Source organism: Manacus candei, unplaced genomic scaffold (assembly GCF_025592945.1).
Source record: "Manacus candei isolate 608988 ecotype Guabito, Panama unplaced genomic scaffold, ASM2559294v1 h1tg000026l, whole genome shotgun sequence".
Taxonomy (NCBI): Eukaryota; Metazoa; Chordata; class Aves; order Passeriformes; family Pipridae; genus Manacus; species Manacus candei.
In genome coordinates, this window is record NW_026138074.1 from 66,277 (window position 1) to 89,054 (window position 22,778).

Sequence of the window (22,778 nt, forward strand, 5' to 3'; positions counted from 1 at the left end):
GCTAATTGCTTTACACACTAGCAGTTGCACACTTGAGAGAGCAAGTGTGGAGTATGGGACCCTTACAGGGACAGATAGGAAAGAAGCAGATTTGCCTATACCCTGGACTGCTACCTTATACCAGACAGCTACTTAAAAGCTGACATAATGCAGAGGTCCATGGAGATCTCAAAGACTGGGAACACCCCAAATATTTTGGATGTCCTGTGAGATTTATAAAAAAACCCACAAAACTGAAGGAAAAACCTACAGCTATTAAAAACACCCACAAGAAAGCTTTCAGTTAAATCTAACCCGTATAAAGTCTCCAGAATGGATCACTCGCATGCATCAAGTAAGCTCTCCAAATGACAGTGAGAGAAAGCTTCATAAGCTGCTTGGAGCTATCAAAACCTTCCTAAGGCAAACTTTCTACAAAAAATTTTTTTTGTGCTGGTCACAGCTCACATCTTGCTTTGTCTGGTTATCCTGCCAGAAGCATACATGAACTCATAAGAATAACAGGAGGATTAGGTTAAGCTTATTTTTAAAACATTTCCCACAAATTCATCTCATTTTCCTGCTTATAAACACCCTTGTTCATCTTTGCTGTGTGTCTAATTAGGCAGGATATACTGCAGGTGGCTTAAAATAGGAGTTGAAATATAGTAGCTTTGCAGTTATGCATGTTAAAGGAAAGGTAATTAAAATTTCATGCTATGAGATGTAAACTGATCATCTCAAGGGCCTGAAAGGGATTTCTCCCCCATGTATGACATGGTACCGTTGGCCAGATACAGTAGGGGTGGGTTTCCTCTTCCTTGCAACACTTACTAGCCTCTGCCCAAGGCAGAATATGACATCTGATGGGTTGGTTTCTTGAATTATTTATTTACGGAAACAGACCTATTGCCATCAGCTAAGTATCTCTGAATTTTATTTAAAATCAATACTGCAATAAAGCTTAAAACATAAAAAGTTAAAATTAAATTAAGACAAACTAGGAAAGAAAGCCCCGCCAAGAACCTGTCTTAGAGATTAATTAAAATGAGATCGAACGGGAGGTCTTGGATTTTTAACTTTGGTAGTTAAAAATCTGTGGTACCTGACAGAGACATAGGGTGATTTCCTCTGATGATGCTGACAAATTTTCCAAACAGCATCTCTCCAAAAATGAGATTTATTTTTGCAGCTAAAAAGAATACTTCAGTGTAGCAAGTACTTTTTCTTTGGCAATGGATCAAATCGCACCAAATGGCAGGTGGCATCTTTTAAAATATTTCCACAAGGGAGGATATCACTCTCCTTTTCTACCAGTTTTTCTCCACATCTGCTCTCCTCTTTTCAAAAATCACGCATTATATTATAATACTGAAACGTCAGTGGTGCTTTCCCAAATAGAAAAGAGCCCTTTCAAAAACTATTTATTACTGTTTGCAACGGGGATGTGATTGTATTTTGCTATGGTAGTCCAAGGGCATGCTCATACTCACTGTGAAATAGTGGCATTTTGATATTGTAGCTTTAATAAGAATATTTACAATGGGGAACCCTACATTAAAAAAGTTATGCCTAGGGCATGTTTAAAAGCCTATCAGACAGGCTTTGAAATATGTGAGGGACAGTAGACCTCTCACTGCAGGCTTTTTCTACAAACTCCTTACAGCCAAGAAGAAAGAACCGCAAGTGAACTCAAGTTAGCGAAACACCAAAAGGATCTCTCAGTTTCTTGTGGCCAGACAAATTAGGTCTTCTGCCTTGGGAAGTCACCCCTTAGTTTTGCTCCAGAAAAAAAGAGGCAAGCAAACAGGATCTGAGTGCCCCAATTAGAACGTGGGGGTTTTTGTCCAGCCCAGTAAAGGATGCATCTGCTGTCTCTGAACCAGCTGAAGTTTTCTTAAATTGTCTGTGGTACAACAAATGGTGGGAAGGCAAAACAAGGATTATTAACTGGTGCAAGAGATTAGTTTAATAAACCCGCATGGGATAGGAAAACTCACAAGGATGAAAACCTGTCACCCAAATACACCAAAATTCCCATTGACTTAGCTGAATCAGGATTTTACCTCATAACTCCAAGGCACTGTAGAAAAAGAAACAAAACCAGCCTACCAAACTTCTGTTAAAGGTAATCCAGGAACAATAAGTTCTGAGAATGCAGTCCATATTGACAAATAAGAAGGGCATTTAGGGTACCCTGCTTTTCTGTTAGATGTCTCCCCCTCTCCTCTCTATCATCCTTCAGGATTACTTTTGTCTCAGTTAAACTGACCTTACATTTTCACATGAAGAGTCTCACATCTGTCAGACACTGGACAATGAGGAAGACAGCATTTGGTTATGAAACACTGGACTTGAATTTCACTGAACCACGTAATAAACCAGAAAGAAATGAAGTTTTACTACGCAGAAGCAGGTTTTTGTAATAAGTCTCTATATACCTGCATGCGCAATAATAATAAATTGATTTTTTTCCTGGAAAAATGAGAAAAGAAGCCTCACACTGCACCTAGAACCAGTAGGAAATAATTTTTCATTCTCTGTAAAAGGACAGGTGGGGTTGTGATCATGTATTTAGCTAAACAAAACAAACACATTCCAGACATGCCATCCTTTGAAGGAAAGGAAACTTCCAGAGTTTTAATCACACAGTAGTATGCTGCTTCATCTGTTTTTTTTTATAAGAGATATCTCTGTTAAAAAAAAAGTCGTTAACTTTCCATTTAGGGAAGCACAAACTGGGTCATTGGGGAAGCATGCACTTCTCAGCTGGAAGCAAGCCATGGATGGTCTCAGGTGAACAGTGTCTATCCAACACCACTGTTTTGTCAGATTTTGGAGCTCTCTCCACCCTAATCCCCACTCCACCCCCCCCTGCCAATTCCCAATACCTCAACAGGAAAGGAGACATCTGTGAATCCTCTGGCATTGCTTCAATGTTTTACAGCTGTAATAACCACTGATACAAAGAGAAGAATGTTTTCTAGCCTCAAATTCCTAAGGTACTTTTCTGAACAGACAAGTGGATAGGACTTGGTTATGTGAAAAATATCCCACCAGGGGAAGGAGTGTGGGGAAAGATGAAGAGGAATCATGATCTGCAGATAACTGAGCTCAGCTTGGCTTTAGATTTATCTTTTCTGACCACTCAACCCATTTGTCCAAATCCAAACTTCTAAATCTAAACAGTATTTTTCTGGCAGCTTGCATTCCCTCGCTCTTGGCTTTATCAGATGAAAAATACTTCAAGGAGGGGACTTAAAACATTGGTGAGCCATAGACTTACATATATGCAGCATTTCTGCAGTACTCCTTACCATTAGAACATAGGGACGACAGTTTGAAGCTTGCTGCTAGAAATCCCAAAATGCACCAGACACTACAAAGTCCATTTTCTCTCATTTGTTAGCACTGTCAGTCACCAGCACTCTAAGTCATGGTGCCTCTTACCTGTATGTCAGCAAGTTCATCACAGCCTTACACAAGATGCACAGGTTGACATTTAGTGGTTTGAGGAATAATGTCAATTTATATAGGGGTATAAAGTAAAGGCAGCAGACAGCCTGGACAGATAGACACAGAGAACTGTTTCCCAAGCACCAGTGTTCTTGGAAGGGTTTGGGACACAATGGCTGACAAGCATAAGGAAAAGAGACAATGGGCATAAACTGATGGACAGAAAGTTCCACCTGAATACAAGGAAGAACTTCTTCACTGTGCAGGTGACTAAGGACTGGAACAGATTGCCCAGAGTGGTTGTGGAGTCTCCCTTATTGGAGATATTCAAGAGCCATCTGGATACAATTCTGTGCCCTGTGCTCTAGGATGACCCTGCATGAGCAGGGAGGTTGGACCAGATGACTCCATTGTGGTGCCCTTCAACCTTATCCATTTTGTAATTCTGTGATTCATAGAAAACTCACATCCTGGTGCAGATTTGCTTTAAAAAACCCCTATTATTATTTCAAATATTTTTAAATTCCTTTCTAACCAGAAGATCCCTGGGTTGTACAGCTGCTCAGTGACAATTTGCCCAAGAAGCTGCATAAATTGTTTCATCCTGAGCCTCTCTCTGTTGTGGTTACACTACTGCTAGTACCTCAACTCAGGGCCAGCTTCAGGCTGGCAGTCTGACAGGCACAGAAACATCCAAATCTTAGCACAAGGGCAAGTGGAAGCAAAAGCCAACCCCTGCTCTGTGCCAGGTCTGCAAGGGGACCAGTCACAGCTTCAAGCCATCAGTCGTTTTCTCAAGCCAATGCCACTGGCTTTGTCTTGAAGGGAGACACAGGCCAGCTCTGCCCCGGCGTGGTTTAGGTGCAGGAGCCAGGACAAGAGTCACCCTGAGGAGCAGCAAGAGCTACAGCTGCCCTTCACTTACATGCCAGAGGAGCCTTGAAGCAGCTTGGCCTCAGCAGGAACAGCACAGGCAACTGCTCTGCTCAAATGCACAGCCAGGGCCAGAAAATCTCATGGGGAGAATTTTGCAATATGCACCCTTGGCAATAAACTGAGGGTTCCAGAGATGCCAGTTCCACCCACCCCTTAAGCACTTGAATCAGGATTTTCTGAAGTCATTCTTCAGCCTACATTTTTTTTGTACCATCCTGTCGAGTGAATACAGGGGCACAACCACATGAATTTTACAGCTGTAGGTCATCATTTTTAACAGGGAAAAAACCTTCAAACCTTCTGCTTCAAAGCCACAAACCCTTGGCCCCAATATTTTAAATACAGTTTGTAATTAACTTAGCAATGCAATGGTTCGCATGCTCTCTGCATCCATTTATGGCCTAACTCCCAAACTTAATAACAGAGAACCAACAAACTACACAACATTGCAATTTATACTCTAAATTTAAGCAGTAATATTTTATCTAGTTAAGCGGAATTTTTTTAAAAAAACTGCAAGACAGCAGCAGCTACCTGCATAAAGTTATTTGGCTAACTGAAATTGGAATTCATTAACTGATTAACCAAGAGCTATAGATGGAGTAATGTCATCACATCTCAAGCAACATTTAAGATGAGAATTGTAATATAGAAGATTTGCAATTCTTGAATGCATGTGATTAACAGATTCAAACAAATGATGCTATTACTATGTTAATTAAACCCTGCCATAAAATATAGAATGGGATTAAATTCAAGTGTTTGAGAGAAAAATAGATCTCTTAGGACAATTACAAAAGAGAAGAAGAGTAATCAAGTATTTGGCATGCTATTGTCTGTTAAAATCATAATAATAACAATAATAGCATCAATAAAAAATATATAATAATAATAGGAAGACTAATACCAACAAAAAGACTTGTCTTAAAGAGTTAGGCACACAGATTTTCCAATCTGAAACAGAGAAATCTACTGCATGGCAAAAGCAAGACACTGAATATTTTTCTGAAGTTATGGCAGTAGTGAGAGTTTTGAGTGCTGTCTAACTAGTCATTTATGAACTCAGCTGCTGTGTAGGTGTATTAGAGACAGGTGATATACTGACATCATGTTGATGTCATGTTCCAAATCTGTTGATGTCAGCTTTAAAGAAAACCCAACAACCTACTAGAAACCACAGATGCTAATGAGGGCAGGTGTTCTAGGAGTATTAGTCCTGTGTCTTCCTGTACAGTGTCTCCTGCAGCCCAACATGTCCCTGCATAAAGCAGCACTGTAGTGCCCCTCTCACTGTGGTCCCCACACCCATTAGGAGCTGCCTGCTCCTGTGCCTCCCAAGGAGGCTCCTGAGAGGTGTCAGTCATGACCAAGCAAAGTAGGTATGGGGGTACACTGGGGAACCACTCCACACGGCCTCACAGGGCTGGAGTCACATCCAGGCCCCTGCTCCAGCCCCGCTCAAAGATACACAATGAGATCAGCCATGGAGTAGGGCTCACTGAGCACATAAAAGTCCTCTTCTGCTTCCTCAAGTCCCCTAAGCTCCCCAAATCCTCATCCAAGAGCTTAAATGGTACCACAGTATTTCCCAATAACGTGATAGAGTGTTTTCTGGTAATAGCAGCATGAGATATTGAGATAGTATCACCTGTTTTTAGTGTTGCTTATACCCAAGAGCAGCTTCGGGAGTTAATTGCACACATAGTTTAATTTTAATTTTATTTTTGCAAGGACCAATCCAGGACACTTAACCATACTGAAATACCAAACCAGACAAGTGGCAATGGTAACGATGCTAACTGTTAATCAGTTCTTCACATGGGCTTTACCAAAATGTCCTGGAAATTCAAAATTGTTTCCCTGCTTAATGAACTTGCCTCCAAAAAGTTAAACCCTAAGGGTTATTTTTAGAGTATTACTCATGAGTACTGAACAATTAGCAATGCATTAAAGACAAACAAAAAATACCAGCCCAAAACTAAACAAAGCAAACCACAATTAAAATCGCATAACATGTGTCTAGTTACAAAACAAAAAATTAAAAGCGTGGTATAAAATTAGATGCTAAAATTCTTCATTTGCAGTCAGGACTATTTCAAAATCCTTTCTTGTACACTTACATTGTGTTTTCTTCTACCATGTGCTTTGCAGGGAAACGCAAGTCACCAAAGTCACAACACCAAAAAAAAGGATTAAGGGCAAGGTGCACAACCTAAGGTATCAGATATCTCTCAAGGTCAAGCTCAGGAGTCAACACACAGCTAGGCCTCTACTCTTTAAAACATGAACTATATCCTATTCACTTAACAATCATGACAATCATGCTGTATGTTTTTTGGATGGCTAACAAAAGGAGAAACTACTGCTGTAAAAAGAGCAAGACTTAAAATGAATTTAAGACCATCTTCACAGAAATCTTCTCAGTAACACAATGTCAGACAAATGTTTGCAATGCATTGTTCACTGCCTTTTTTGGTCTCTGCAGAAAATACACGCTAATTTGTCATGTTCCTGCTGAGTTTATTTCTATTTCTGAGAATTTTGAATAACATCAGGTCCCTATCCAAGCAGCATAATGAAAATGAAGCAAAGTCAATAATATAGGCAAAAATGACCAAGAAAGGTTAACTCTTCAGAACGCAGTATTTCAAATGGAAAAATTCCATAATACGTAATGTTGGAGGTTAAAAACTGAGAAGCTATTCAATTCAATGATGAGATGAATAGAAAATTAAAGAATCTGACCCTACCCTTCTGCCTCCTCACTTTTCTTACTGATAGGAACTTGTTCAGAGTTAGAAAAGCAGAATTTGAAAAATTTTATTTAAACCTAGCCTGAAATTAGAGGACATTGACTAAATATGCTTTTCCAAAAGACCTCAGAAAAAAGCTGTGCTAATTTAAATTTCTTTTAATGGTAACTCAAATTTTTTGCAAAAGTACATCACCAGTAATGGGTTTTTTGAACAAAAATTAATGAAAAAAAGCAAATCTCTGAAATACTTGTATTTATACTTACTTACACACACATACATACTTATATCTGCAAAGATTAATGACAGAAAGCTTTCCAGAACTTTCTTGAATGTGTGTCCCATAATCATTACCTCCTTGCAGAAACTTCCTAGTATGAAAAACGGTGACGGTCATTGACTACATTGCTTGCTACAACTTCATCAGTTTCTAACAAGAAGCAGCATTCTACTACATACCATTATTTAACTGTACATTATAGTTTATCTTTTATTCCTGTGTTAGGAGCTGAGCATTCTAACAGTTAGCAACATCTAAATGGAAACAAATGAACAGCTCCTCCTGACAGAATATGATGGTCATTTCAACATAAAGTTTCCTTAGGGAAAAACATACTTTTCTACAAAAGAACATAATCAAATTAAATACTTGCTTGATTTTATTGCCTTTCCAAGACAAACATTAGACATAATTTTAAAGGAACAGAAAAGCTCTACGGTAATTCTTGTCTGCGAGCATGTAGAAATTTTTTTTCTGGCTGCTGTAGTCAAAATATAAATCATTTTCTGCTGTGGTGTCAGGAAGTGTATTGCACTAAATTAATCATGAGCTACTTTTAAAAAGGGACAAAAAATCCACTGCAAAATTAAACAAATCTCTCTGGGCCTGTTTTCCATTTGCATTGTCATCACTTACCTTTAAAGGACGGTGGAAGTGAGATGGGAATGTTGCTGAAATGCATTCAACAGAACCTGCGTGTGTGTTAGCTTCTCTAGTGCTCTCTGTTGTGCCTCCAGCCATTAGAAAAGATAAAGTATCATAACCTGCACACAATATAATTTTTACTCTTTGCTAGGCTCCTAGCACAGGGATACACTACAGCAAAATAAATGCACAGGCACATAGACTACAAGCCAAGCTGTAGTGCTTCTTCTAGCATTTCCCAGTCCCAGGTGTATTTTGCTGGAGTAGATAAAAGTCTTTCTGTCTCACTATAAAAGAAGAGGAAAGGCAAGTCTTAAGGGAAATCGAGTCATTTTAGAAAGCTTTTCCTAATAAGTCTAATAGTTTAGCAGATGTGTCCATGTGGGGAAAGCTGGGAGCACAGAGATCAGGCAGCTCCATTTGCCATCATACAACTGTGACTCGGCTTGCTTTTATCTTTTATGTCAGGCAATCAAAAGAAAAGTCAATTTTATTTACTAAGTGAGGGGTAAATAAACTCATGCCAATTGAAGAACAGAAAATATGTCTTTGTGGTTTAGACTGGAAGCATTTTAAAGATAAAAAATCTTAAATAATTCACTCAGACAAGGTTTCTAGATCCTCGTCTGTCTTTCTTTCCTCCCAGGGCAGGATGGCATGCATGGAACTTTTATTAACTCTCTCCTTCCAAACTCCCAGCCCAAAAACTACACCATTCAAGAGGCAGTAGTTATATTTAATACCTCTGCTTTAATAAAGTAATTTTCAAAATATTTCTGGGAAGACACAGAATCACAGAATATTCTGAGTTAGAAGGAACCCACAAGGATCATCGAGTCCAACTCTTAAAGCGAATAGCCCAAACAGGGATTGAACCCATGAACTTGGTGTTTTTAGCATCTTGCTCCAACCAGCTGAGCTAATCTCAGGGTCACACTTCCCTAGACCACAAGCAATAGCAATTAAAGTCAGCCTCAACTTTACAACTGACTTCAAAATCACAGTTTACAAAAATGTTCTGAAATCTCTTCCCTCTCTTTCCTCAGTCTCCAAAAGTACTTTTTCTCTAGGTGATCACAACTCTGCCTGCCTTTCTCACTGTTGGTTGCTTGGGTCTATCAGCTCAGGACCCTCTTCTTCTGACTCCAGCCTCACAAAACCTCCCCATAATATAACTCTAAGCCTGCATATTAATTCTTAGCAAAAGCAGTTCAACGCATGTGTTCAAATGCTGCTGAAATTGGGCCAACTGTGTGGTTTTTCTCCTCGCACAGTAACTTAGTATCTCCCTCCAAAGCTAGCCACACTTACCGGTAAAATGTGGTATAATCCACTGTTGAATGACAGCTCTGAAACTCCCATGCTTTGAGTTTCTGGCACTCCCGGTGAGCTCGGAGTTTCACCCTGACTGTCCCATGACAGAGCTCAGGTACAGGTTTTCTCTGCGGGCGGCTGCAGAACTCATTGGACTCCACGCGCCAAGATTCAGCAAAGTCGTCCACATCAAACTTAAAATTCCCATCCCCCCCAATCAGGTCATCTCGCTTGTGCCCGTTGTAATTGCCACACAGACCACAGAGTCTGCCTTTCAGATGTGGTGCAGCCATGACTTCCACAAAACTGTCTCCATCCCATGATATTTCCAAGCCTAATAAAAAGATGAGACAAAAACAAGCACGAACATACACACAAAACAAACAAAAAAAAAAAAAAGAGAAGAAGAAATTGAGGATAACAAACTGCACCTTATGTTTGCGAAACAGTGTTCATGGGAACCTGAACAAAGCCATTGGCTTTGTTCTGATAATGCTGTTAGATTTCTATATATCTTCCAGTAACTGCCTCTGGCAAGTACAGTGTTTCTTAAATCACAGTCAATTACAGTACAGTCATGCCTCTGTTTATTTTTGTTCCTCCTTCCTAATGAATGGGGTTATGCTAAAAAATATCAAGTCAAGACAGAACTATTCTCAACACTGAAAGAGAGCTCTTGCAAAATTCTGCAAATTGAATTTGCTAGGGTAAATTGCTAGCTGATTTCACAGGCAGTTTAGAATTTCAGCCACTGCCATCCATTGCACAGGTCATGGGCATACAAAGGTGTCCATGCCCCATGAGACTGATCCACCAGTGACCACCTTATGGGACACATCCTTTTCTTACCTACAAAGCTGACACGGATCTCTTACTTGGGTGAATACAACTGTTCAAATACAAGTACCTTATTTTGTGGGAGTAAAGAGTTAAAAAGATTACAACAAAGATATGCCAGATGGTCAAAATTGTTGTAAGAAGGCATTCTGAATTGGATTCAAACTGTTCATTCAAAAGGCATAAATTACCAACCTTCTGACATTGTCTACACTCAGAAATGATGGTAAACATCTAACCTTAATCTAGTGGCTGGGATATAAACCCTCTGCTACAATTTGTTTTACAGGAAGGTTTGGCACTTCTGGTACATCAAAATCAAAATTACTTTCTTTGGCTGACATCCCCTTTAATCTGTCTGTACTCACCTAAAAGCTAAATGTCTAACATAAGTCAGCTGTCTGGGCCCTCTCTTTGACAGAGAGAAAAAGGCAGCTCCGGATCACAACATGAGTGTCTAATGCAGGGGGAATGAATGAACTACCTCCTGAATGGCTTTCTGTTTCCAGTGATGTTTTAGAGGGCCCAAAGATCAGCTGGAGACTAAACTTCTCATTTTTACCTGGGTGACTGAAAATTAAATGAATTCCATTTTTTGAGGAGTAAATATGCATCTCATAAGGCAAAACAATTTGGGTATCATATGGGATAAAAACAACACCAAGAATCACTGCTGCTTAACTTCTACCCAAAAATGTTTTTTCTTGTAATTATTTCCAAGGTCTCATGCATCCTTCTACTTCACATGCCTGCAGTAATCCTGCATCTGAAGACCATAAATCACTTTGCTGATGTTAATTTACTCTCATGAAGTACCTGTGAGCAGTGATTAGTTAAGGATAAACACAGGACTGTGCTTTAAACAGGATAATCCAGATTTTACCCTCTTCTCACTGCCTGGCCAAGAATACCAAGAAGCATCAATCTGCGATGCAGGACCAGGGCTTCACTCCAGCTTTCTTTATTTGCTGTGTGGGCTGGCTTAGCGCCACCCTTTCCTCTTGTAAATCAGTGCTTGTCACTATGTGATCCAAATCCTGCGCTATCCTCATGTAAGTAATTAACATACCAGGGACTCAGTTCAAAGCTGGAACCCTTCCTTTAGCAACACATCCCATTGTCTCCTATGGCAACTCCTACCCAGGCTGCAGAGAAACAGGGTGAGGCTCGAGCAGCAATTATGGCCATGTCACCAGGAGTTTTGGGAACAATTTATTCACCAAGGCTGTGAAGACTGTTCTGCATCACCAGTCACTACAGTCTATTACACCATGTTTTCTTACCACTGTAGGTTAGCAATGATAGCACAAATATGTCCTGAACCAACTATGCTTGAGATCAGTTTTAAATTGTCTAATAAACCCCAGCACGGATGGGACCACAGTGTCCTCCTCCAAAGACACTTTACACCCAGCCAACTGAGAAATTGTGCAAGACTACAACTGCTAATGAGGCCAGCACAGTGGCAAGGGGGAAAGCTGCCTTTTAAGATGCTTCGTACATTCATTATCATTGCTGGACAAATTCAGACTCCAGCTGTCTTTGCTTCTGACTATGCTGAACAAAACAAAACACAGCTTGACTTGCAGACACAAGATTAATACTGCCGTGCTGGCATTTAGAAAAAACTTGCCATTAACTTATAAACCGGGATTTCTTCAGACTTGAGAATCATATAAACTTTCTCAAAGTTTAAAGCTTCAAGATCCAAATTCTCAGACAGTTCTCTTCAGATAATAACTACAGCTTTTAAGGTGGTGTTCAATTTCTTTCCCCAAACAAGCTCCCTCAGAGCCTGCTCACTTTAAACAAAGTCAGAAAAGACTGGCTAATGATTCTATCTTAATTTTCCTTTTATGCCTATTTTTTTGCTCAGGACAAGACTTACTGACCTTCAGTGAAAATACATTAATTAGGAAAGGTTAACTTTAAAATTTTCATGAATATTTGTGTCCCTTTCATGAGAGTTAAGTTAAACTAATTGTTACATGCTGCTTTTGTAGCTCTGCAACAGGCATGTAGGTATGCAGAGAAAAAAATAACATAAAACTATGGCTTTTCATCTCAGCATATAAAAATGCACATTTTTAAACCTAGAGATTCTTATTTTGATTACTGGATTTGATTCAAGAGACACACTGTGTAACTACCACAAAAGGATGTACGTTCCTCTAGCTGGGTACAGTTTAATTACACTTTATTCTGCTGTAATTGCTCAGATGGATGGGTAATTTCTACCTTTGATGAACAGCCTAAAGGTTTCTGTCCATAACAGAGCTTATTCCCTTTTGGAGTAACAGGGAAGGGTATTTATTCCCACATGCATGATAATTTTGTTGGAGCCTGATCTCACTGTGCAGTGTGTGCCTTTGGTTTGTTCACAAGCAGAAAATTCAGTTAGTTTCAGTAAACCAACAAGAGCTGTAACAGACAGGATTATGCTACAGAGCAATGTTTGAAATGTTCTCCTTAGCAGAGTTTCTTGGTGGCTATAACCCCCTTTCCTTTCCCCTGCTCAAAATGGATGAGTTTCCCATTCACTTGGACAAGGATCAGAATCTAAGAGATGTGAAGCCAAAGGATGCAACATCTGTCCAATCTGGGGATGTGCAGAAAAGGAATATTCTCTGAGTTACTTTTTAGGGTTTTCCAATTTTCCCCTCTCTTTGAAGGATACTTAATCAACATGTTACTTGATTTTTTAACTTGGCACACTATGTACTCTACTGCATTCAAAAAAAGTCCTGCTAGATTTATGTACATCACACACTGAGTTCCCCAAAATGGGAGCTCTCATCAATTGGTCTGCATGATTTTTCATGGTAAAGGCATCATCAAAGACCAGCAGACCATTCTTCTCTAAAGATTTAGTGCCAAAGTGGTACAGAAAACCTCAGCAAAGTAGCTTCATGCAAAAGATCAGCACAGAAACAACAACAACAACAATAAAATGCTTGTACACTAGAGAGATAGATAAGTAATACCAACCCTGTGAACCTCTACTCCCTGGTCTTTGCAGCACACAAATTTTAGATAAGGACTCAACACCACTCCAAGTACACCCATGACGAAGTACCTGCCAGTGCAGAGTGCAAGGATTGCTGCTTCATGGCATCCAGGGCTACAGCTGGTGAGGAATTTAGCAACAAAACAGGTTTTCAGTGGAAAATGCCAATTCATCAGAACTGAAATGCTTCAGGGAGACATATCGTATTCAATGAACTTCCAACACAGCACAGGCAAGGCTCCAGGCTGGTTTCCTGCCAGCTCGCCTGGTGGGCTGCCTGGAAGCCTGCATGATCAGGGTATGAAACTCCAGGACTGCCCTGCCATGCACATTGCCTGGTAGCCAGGGACCACAAGGATTCCTGAAGCTTTGGGCTTCCCTGTTTTATCCAGGACTCAGCTCCCAACTCTGCAAAAGGAAAACCAAAAGCCGTGGGAATGCTGGGGGAGCTGTAAGCACCAGACCCAGCATTTCCCAGCCCAATTTTACTTTGAATTTTGCTTCCAGTGCAGTGGTTTTGCTTATTTTTCATTACCTCCTCCCTCCCCCTCTTTTTTTACCCTACACTGGGAAAGCATATATTTTTTTTTAAATCCCCATTTCCTTTTGAAACAGAGAAAATTCTCCAATTTTTTTCCCCCCGGCACTCAGAATTTCCTGTCGAAAAAAATGTTTGTGTTTAAACCAGTTCTACTCAGCACATTCTTCCTCTCTACAACCTCTCTGCTGCTTGTCCTCTCCCAGCAAAATGGAGCCATGCCGTTCTGCTGCTTTCCAGGCCTTGTGTGCTGAGGAAAGGAGGACTTGGCCCAAGGTGCTGCATTCAGTGAGAGAAACCTGATCTTTCTCCATTAAGGGGAGGAATTATTTAGGCTATAATTTGCAGTGATTACACACTGTTTGGTATGTTGTCATATGCCATGTTTGCACTTCCTCTGCCAACACATGGACAAGGATGTGTGTAGTCATTTATTAGGCTTGCACCAGAGACAAACGGAATAGCAGCAGGATTAGCTGTCATTCATCTTCAATTGAAAACCCTTCCTTGGCCTGTGGTTGGCTAATGAAATCCACATCGCCAGAATTCATGGTATTCAGCTGGCTGCAAAGAAAAACCCTCAAGATGCTTTTAATTAGAAGTTGTGAATAATGGTCAGCTTGTGTGGATTTTACAGACAGCCACAAAAATCTGCATTGCCACTTTGAGGAATGAGTCCAGAGCTGGGATCCACATTATGCAGACTTACATTTCCAGGGGCTATATGAACAGGTGTCTAAATTCTCAGCTCAACAGTGGGTGCTAGTGTCCCCCTTGAAAAAAAATTATGCTAGATAATGAGTATGACTATGCGTCATGCCTGTGACCATATCACTCCACAAGAAAGACTGGTTTCACTGCTTTCACATGGCATTTAATTGAATTAACAGTAAATAGTATTCTCACTGAAACACTACTTCACTGTGCAAGTGAAATCTCTCAGGACTACAGTAGTACCTAACACATGCTAATGAGAAAATTTTAAACTTCCCCTCAGTATTTATCTATGCAAGGATACTATAGTTTCAGAACAGTCTACCAAAACAAATGTAAGTCCTCTGGTTCAGAATTTTGACAATTAAAGTATTTTCTAGGACTCAAAAGACCTGAGACTCTGGTATCTCCCTTCCCTGTTTCTAGAAATAAGGTACCAGATTTTGTAAAATTTCTAATTTCCTTTTGCTTCTGGTGCTGTAGACTCTGTTTCTTGCAGACAACTTCTTATTTGGGCACAAAACAAGCCCAACAAGATGGCACAGAGTAGCAAATTAGGTCTTAGTTTTTAAACCAGGGCCTCCATTTTGCTGGGTAGCCCCAGTGAAATGTTTCTGTACTTTGACAACTTAAACTCATTCCAGCCATTAATAACCATGACTTTGTATAACTGCTGACTTAAACTGCAAAATATGTTGTTGCAATTGTGGAAAAAAACCTGAATGTTATGTTTAAGAACTGATCTCTCCGTTCTTATCTGTAAGCATTAAACGATGATGCTGTGTATTGAGTTTGCATGGCAAGATTTTGGTAGTGGAGGGGCTACAGGGGTGACTTCTGTGAGAAGCTGCCAGAAGCTTCCCCCATGGAAGCCAATGGGGGGCCGACGGAACCCATTCGGGCTGGCTCCAAGATGGACCAATTTCAGCTGGCTCCAAGATGGGCTTGGCCAAGGTTGAGCCCTTCAGCAACAGTGGCAGCATCTCAGGTAAAATATTTAAGAAGGGGGAGAAAAGTCCTGTACAACTGCTGTCATAAAGAGGAGTGAGAAAGCGTAAGAGAAACAACCCTGCAGTCAGGGGAGAAGGAGGGGGATGAGGTTCTCCAGATGCCACAGCTGAGATTCCCGTGCAGCCCATGGCGACGACCATGGTGAAGCAGCTGTGCCCCTGCAGCCCGTGGAGGATCATGGGGGTCCTCCATGGGGGGTAGAGATCCACCTGCAACCCATGGATGACCCCATGCTGGAGCAGGAGGATGCATGAAGGAGGCTGTGACACTGTGTGAAGCTCATCCTGGAGCAGGCTCCTGGAAGAATCTGTGGACCCATGGAGAGGAGCCCTTGATAGAGCAGGTTTGCTCGTAGGACTTGTTACCCTGTGGCAGACCTACACTGGAGCAGTCTGGTCCTGAAGGACTGCACCCTGTGGAAGGGACCCACACTGGAGCAGTTCATGAAGAACTGCAGCCCATGGGAGGGAGTCACTGGAGAAGTCTGCAGGGAACTATCTCCCATGGGAGGGACCCCACGCTGGAGTAGGGAATGAGCATGAGTCCTTCCTCTGAGGAGGAAGGAGTGGCAGATACAATGTGTGATGAACTGACTGCACCTCCCATTCCCCATCCCCTTGTGCTACTCAGGGCAGGAGAAGGTAGAGAGAATAAGGAGTAAAGTTAAGCTTGTGAAGAAACAGGGGTGGGGGGAGAAGGTGTTTTGAAGATTTGGCTTAATTTCACATTATCCTACCCAGACTTGATTGGCAATAAATTAAACTAATTTCCCCAAACTCAGTCTCTTTGACAAAAGAGACAGTAATTGCTGAGTGACCTCTTCCAGTCCTTATCTTAACCCACGAGTCTTTCATTGTATTTTCTCTTCCCTGTCCTGGTGAGGCAGGGAGTGACAGAGTGACTTTCGTGAGCACATTTGGTTGATTTCCAGCAAGGATCGACCCACCACACCCTGCATAAGCCATTTTAAGTTACTGGAAGTGAAAATCATGGCACATTGATCCATTCAGGCAGTTAATTGGCAGCCGCAGAATGAAACACAGCTTAGCAAATATCCTGCAGAGTTCAAACTCATAGCTGGGATCTCCGTCTGCTTGTGGGCTGCGGGAATTTTGAAAGCACTCTGGGTTCCTAAGATCTCTACAGATTTATGACTATATTTATTACTGCTATCGTGCCTTTTTACTGACTACTGTTCATGTTGAACTTGAGAAATTCTTCAGGGAGAAAGAAGACACACATACACACATACACAGACACACACATACTTGCCCTACCTGCTTTGGTTGCCACTTTCAGCAAATAACCATCCAAATCGATCTGAAATTGCGGTGTCTCGCAAGGTAGTGAGATTCGGGTCCCATTCCACTTCACTGTGAGGTGCTGCTGGAGGCTGATTGTGCTTCTGCCCAACACAAGGTCCACTGACTTTGTCCAGGAGAAAGAACGGGTCCGACGGGCATCGTTTTTTACCAGCACCTGAAAGGGCGAGGCAGAGGAGGAGCAGTCTTTTGTCAAAACGTACTGACATGTTCCCTGAAAGTTAAATGTCCGTCCATCAAAAGTGTTGTAGTGAGGGTCTCCAAATACAGTGCAAACTCCAGGCTCTGCAGGTGAGTGAGAAACAAAAGCGCCATATCAGGATCAATCAAAGTCTGAAAAAGGCAGTTGACAAGAACTTAGAGGACGCTGCTCTCACCTAATCTACCTGCTCTACAGGGCAGATTTTGGCTGACACCCACTAGGAATATACACATCTTTTAAAACCAAAAGCTTCACAGCTTTAGTAGAAGTCTTCCCCAAGGAGGGTGGGAACCAAAGGCCCGTTGATTCCTGGGGCAGCATAGGAAGGCTAACCTGTACTTTTGTCCCTTAAACATGTAATAATAATCTACCATCACAACAGGTTATTACAATACCTGTGAAATTTTACACATTTCAGTGACTGCCTGAAATTAAAAGCCATCAGACCACTTTAGCAGGACCTGGTTCTGTCCATATTTTACATTTGTACACTTATAAATATTGTACATTTTTTAAACTAGGCGTGTTTACTTTTTTCCCCCAAATCATCTGTAGAAACAGTATCTTTATTCAGTTTTACAAGCTATTGCATATGTTGTTTATACACAACTGACTTGTAGCAGTTATTGTTACCACACTACCAGCTAGAAGTCAGTAGTACATGACTAACATGAAAGCAATAACTACCTAAGACCATGGTGTCTCTACCAATTATTTGCATTATTACAAATGGATGTAGATTTCTTATGGATGTTTGCAGCCATACACTGGTTGCAGAAGTCACAGCTCATAGGCAGAATGCTTCCACACTCCTGTCAATGATGCTGAGTTACCCTGCAGCTACCCATCAACTGATTGAATTCCCTCACAATCAAAGATAGCAGTAAATTTATTTGCCTTGCAGCCTTCTGGTATAACAATAGGTTCTAACCACATCTCACTGCTCCTGAGAAGGCGTCTCAAGGCAGAGAAATGCACACTGCTACTGCCAGCTGGACACCCATGGGCTAAGGCTGCTTTTGAAAGATGATGTTTGTTTTAGGGGGAGGGCAATTTGACCCAGTAATCAGAGAGCTGTGAGCATCAATTAAAAAAAAAAATTTAAAAAAATAATAATAATAAAGGAGGGGAGAGTAACAAGGAATACGATTTATTCATTGGAGGAAAAAAATGCAAATAAAATGGTCTGCCTGAAAAAGCAGCTTAAAAAAGGAAAATTCAAATCTACAAAAAAAGAAGGAGACACGAATGTTATGGAGAAGGGGAAGGGAATTCCTTTGGTGGAGTGGAATGCAGTTTTAACTACACAATACACCTTTCTCAGCAGGGTTTTTCAGCCTAGGCAGGGTGTTATGCTAAAGCAACTATAATCTTTCTGGCATTTTTCTAGCTGTAAAGTGCACCCAAGGAAACCTACATGGAGACCCAGAAAATGGGATTAAAGGGGAAATATAGGGGAAAATGGGACCAGGAGACATTACCTTTTCCTTCTCCAGCTGCAATGCAGAATCACCTGTATTTATTCCTGACAGACCTATCTAACCTGCTCTTAAAGAGCGGTAGTAACAGCAACCCCACAGCCACCTCTGGTAACCTGTAGCAGTGTCTGTCTGTTCCTCCTGTGAGAAAGGTCTTCCTAAAGCCTAATCTCAGTCAGTCTCCCCTCACCACACGGTGCAGTGTTACTACAGAGCTGGTACCTTTACCCCTAACTAGCCATATGCATGCTTCTTTAGCTAAGACAGTAACTAATCTTGGCATCATTATTACCCCTCTTTACTATGTCTGGCAACTAGGGACCAAAAGTTTCAGTTTCTCAAGGACATCATGTTGACAGCTCCATTAGAAGTCAAAATGAACTATATTTGATCACCACCTCTGGAAAACAGGCCTGACAGACTTTAGGCAGAGCCTGAAAACCAAGAAGAGTGCTTTTAAAAATTTGCACTTCTGTGAGTTTCCTTTTGTTCATTGATACCAATAAGGATGTTAATAACTGCTTTCAAAAGTTCATTAAAAGATTAATTGATTCTCCATAAATTGGTAGGAACCATACAGCTTTTAATCACCAATGTCATTTTTACCAATGGGAAAAAAAAATCTATAAATTTTATATGCAGACTATCTGACTTTACCTGCTACTAAATCACATTAACACACTTCTGATTTCCTTATGCACTCATCTAAGTATCTGCATGATGAATATTAAAATATATGACATTACCAGCTCAGATTCTACTTCAGCTTTTCCATCTCTAATTTTTCTTCTAGTGTAATCACAACTTTTATGAAAACAAGGAAACTATCAACAACAAAAAAATCAGCCAAACATCAGTAAAGATTCCAGAGGAAAGAACTGGTTTTGTTTGTGTTTCTAAAGGCCAAGAATGTGCACATTATACATGTTATTAACCAACCTATTGGGAGGGGAAGGCTGATTCCCCACCTAAGCAAGTGGCTAAGAGGCAAGACATGAGAGGAATAAACATAATTTAGAGATGTGCAAGTAAAATTGATGGTACCAATGGGATCCAAAGGAAATATTTATTTTTAATTTCTCATGTGTTATGCAGAGTAATGTTTTTTTATGTTATGTTACATCGTGACACGTCATATGTCAACTTGATGCAATGCAGTTAAAAATGTATTTTGGACTGGATAGCTGAATGTCTGATCCAAATTTTACTGTTTTCTTTAATAACCAAGGAAATGGAGAAGGGAAAATCCACCTAAAAACAGTCTGAATAATTGATTCTCTGATATCACTGTGTAAAACATTCTTGAAAGGTTTGCTAAAATTGTGGGTTTTAAAAAATAAATCCACACTCTGAAGGAGTGTGTGCGATAACTCAGGCACTGCCAGTAAGAAAAACTGGCTGGCCTAGAAATAAACCTTAAACACCGGGTGTAACAAGACTGCAAAAGACAGTCAACATGAAAAGAGTTCCTGCCATATTTAGCATCTGGGTTGTTGTTTATTTCCTTTTGGGAGAGTTTCAATCACATCATATTTTATAGTTTGCTTCTTTTTTTTTCTTTTTTCTTTTTCTTTTTTTCTTTTTCTTTTTTTCTTTTTCTTTTTTTCCTTTTTCTTTTTCTTTTTCTTTTTTTTTTTTTCCTATTTCTTTTCTTCTTTTACCTTTATGAAACAAACCAGTCTTTCTGCTTGGTAGTTTTTGAAATCTATTGGAAGCACCCATTCTCTTGTTGGGACTGTGTGTGACTTGCTCCTCTGTTGGGACATAACGGATGGAGGAGTGTTGCTGCATCACCAATGTTCCCCAACACTAGAGTATGAAATTTCCCAGCTTATGCTAACAAGACATAACACATGGGTGAAGATCTTTCCCTTTCTTTCCTACAGTAAATTGTTCCCAGCTTATTGATGATACTCCTTGTCCCTACCAGCTGTCTGGGGTAGAGTTAGAAAAGGGCAATTATATATAATACTTCCCCCTAAGGCCTCCCTAGACTCCAAATACTTTTAGTTTAGGGACTTTCTGAGCTAGATGTGACTTCCCCTAATTTAGTAACCTTTGATAGGCTTTTTTTCTGTGAATTTGTCCAGTCTTTCCTTGACCCAAAAATGTTTTAGCATCCACAACACCCTTGGGCAAAATAAACAAAGAAACATTGCCTCTTGTTTGTTTTGAACCTGGCAGTCATGATCTTTGGTGTCTTCTTTTGCTCATCTACACATGCACATGAATGCAAATATACTTCTCTATCCTAGAAAAGCATAGATTTTTCAAAGGAGGGACCCAGAGCTATGTTCAGGGGGCTGTGATTTTCAAAACACCTCAGGCTCTCAACTCTGATTAACCATTATTAGGAGCTGGATGCAAACAGCTTTAGACCTCTTTTGGAAATCTTGCATGTCACTCCCTAATCGGTAATGAAAACTTCTGGCATTCAGAGAAGCTTTTGGGAGCTTGGCAGTTTTCACATTTGTTCTTTAAGCAACTAAATACGGACTTCACTCTTTTACATTTGACAATATTAAACTGTATGTGTGATGAATGCATTTTTTTCAGCTTCCACCTAAGGCTCTACAGCTTACTTGCAAACTAATAATAGCATTTAGGTGCTAAAGTGAATACTATAGAACTCTTGGCATGCTTTCCTTGCATTTACAAATCATGCTCCCAATTCAAATGAAATAGTTTCTTTCAGTAGAAAAGGTAATGGGGAAGGTAACTGTGGGCAAGGAGCACCGTTTTTGAAAACACATTTAGCTGTACAAAAAATGAAGCTAAAAAAGCAACAACATGGAAAAGAACATATTGGCATTTCCCAAGTTTTAACATACTCTGAGAAAGAAAAAAAAAACAATCGCAACCTGTTTTGGCCAATACGGAGGGGTAGAAGTTTGAAAGACCACTCATTTCTGGTAAGTAGTATGCTGAGTAAAGGCAAGAACCGCTTATTGAAATAAGTGGTTGCCAAAATGTACCTTTCTTCCTTCTACCCAATGCCCCCATTCCCCCAGACAGTATTTAGCCTTTTTAGAAAGGCAAAATATATATAGTGCTTGGTGGAGGCCAGACAGACAGTCAGCACACACATCCTGACCAGCCGGAGAGCATGAGCATATTGGCTGAGCAATTAGCACACTTGTAGCTCCAGACCAGCCACAGGATATATTGTCTCTAGCTGTGTTTATTATTTGTTGGGATATAAAGGAAATGGGACACAAATCCATAGGAAACCAGGCTCTGTTAGCTCTGGTGCTCATGGAATAGCTTGTTTTGTTTTTTCAGGAGATCAGAGCAGTCAATTGAAGTCCAAGATGTCCAGATGTCTGGTCACACTCTTCTGGGCTTGTAGGTAGTTAGGAGTGGCCAAGAAAAATATACTTTAAATTATGACTGAAATTGGTTTGGACACTCTCTAAGCAAGAAGAGGGAGGAAAAAATACAAGTTTACCAGTTAAGGGTGTTCTGATTGCACATCTATAATTCAAAAATATCTCAGCTTTTTAAAAATAAAATGAAACTTTGAATGCTATTAGCCCATATGCTGAATTAAGCACTAAATCAAACAGAACACATTATTAACTTCTGAAAACTAGCTACAGAACATGCATAATAGAATTTCATTAGGTTTTCTGTAAAAAATGCATAGCCATAGAGTACTTTCCTCATAACTACTGCATAGTGCAGCTTGATATAATACACATTACAAGGTGTGGTGTCAAAAACTCCACAGGAGTCTTTATGGTCTATTTCATAAATAAAATAGCTATTCCAATTTGTCCAAATACATATTTATACAGTAGACCATCACAGCTGAAATGGGAGGTAAATAATGAACAGTATTCCAGTATGAATGCACAATTGTAGTCTTTTTGTTGATGTATTTCTCCATGGCAAGGAAATAACACAGGTAACGGGGGCCTATGTAGTCCTTTCATCCCACTACCTGCTCTCACAGGTACCTCCAATGCATAACCCCATTTTTTTTGTTTGCTTTGAAGAATCAGCACTTTTTTTCAGTAATTCTATAAAAACATATAAAAAGGATGCAGGACCAACTGAAGGACCAGGTGAAAGTACTAACCTTTCACTCCTAAGGCTGGGTCCAAATGCCCTTGAGTTTGCTTTAGCTTCATTGGTCATTTTGTCAATTAAAAAACCTGCAGAATGATTTGTAATGAACGAAATTTTCTGCCCCAAAAGAGTCCTTTACTGCAAAATCAATCATGTGTACTGCTAGACCTAGATGACTATAGTCCACTTTGAAAAAACTTCATCTACAAAATCTCATAATGACTTGGGTAAGACT

General features: G+C 40.2%; 1 protein-coding gene across 3 annotated transcripts in view; it reads right to left on the bottom strand.

Annotated features, from left to right (window-relative positions):
* BMPER (BMP binding endothelial regulator) overlaps positions 1-22,778 on the bottom strand; it is a 148,013-nt gene that overhangs the window by 35,738 nt on the left and 89,497 nt on the right. For 2 of the 3 annotated variants that reach the window (XM_051789072.1, XM_051789074.1), the window contains 2 exons: positions 16,748-17,077; positions 9,361-9,697 (listed from right to left, as the gene is read on the bottom strand). In XM_051789072.1, coding sequence (XP_051645032.1) covers positions 9,361-9,697; positions 16,748-17,077 — 667 coding nt within the window. The remainder of the gene's footprint in view (positions 1-9,360; positions 9,698-16,747; positions 17,078-22,778) is intronic. The other variant, XM_051789073.1, reaches the window with a different exon arrangement.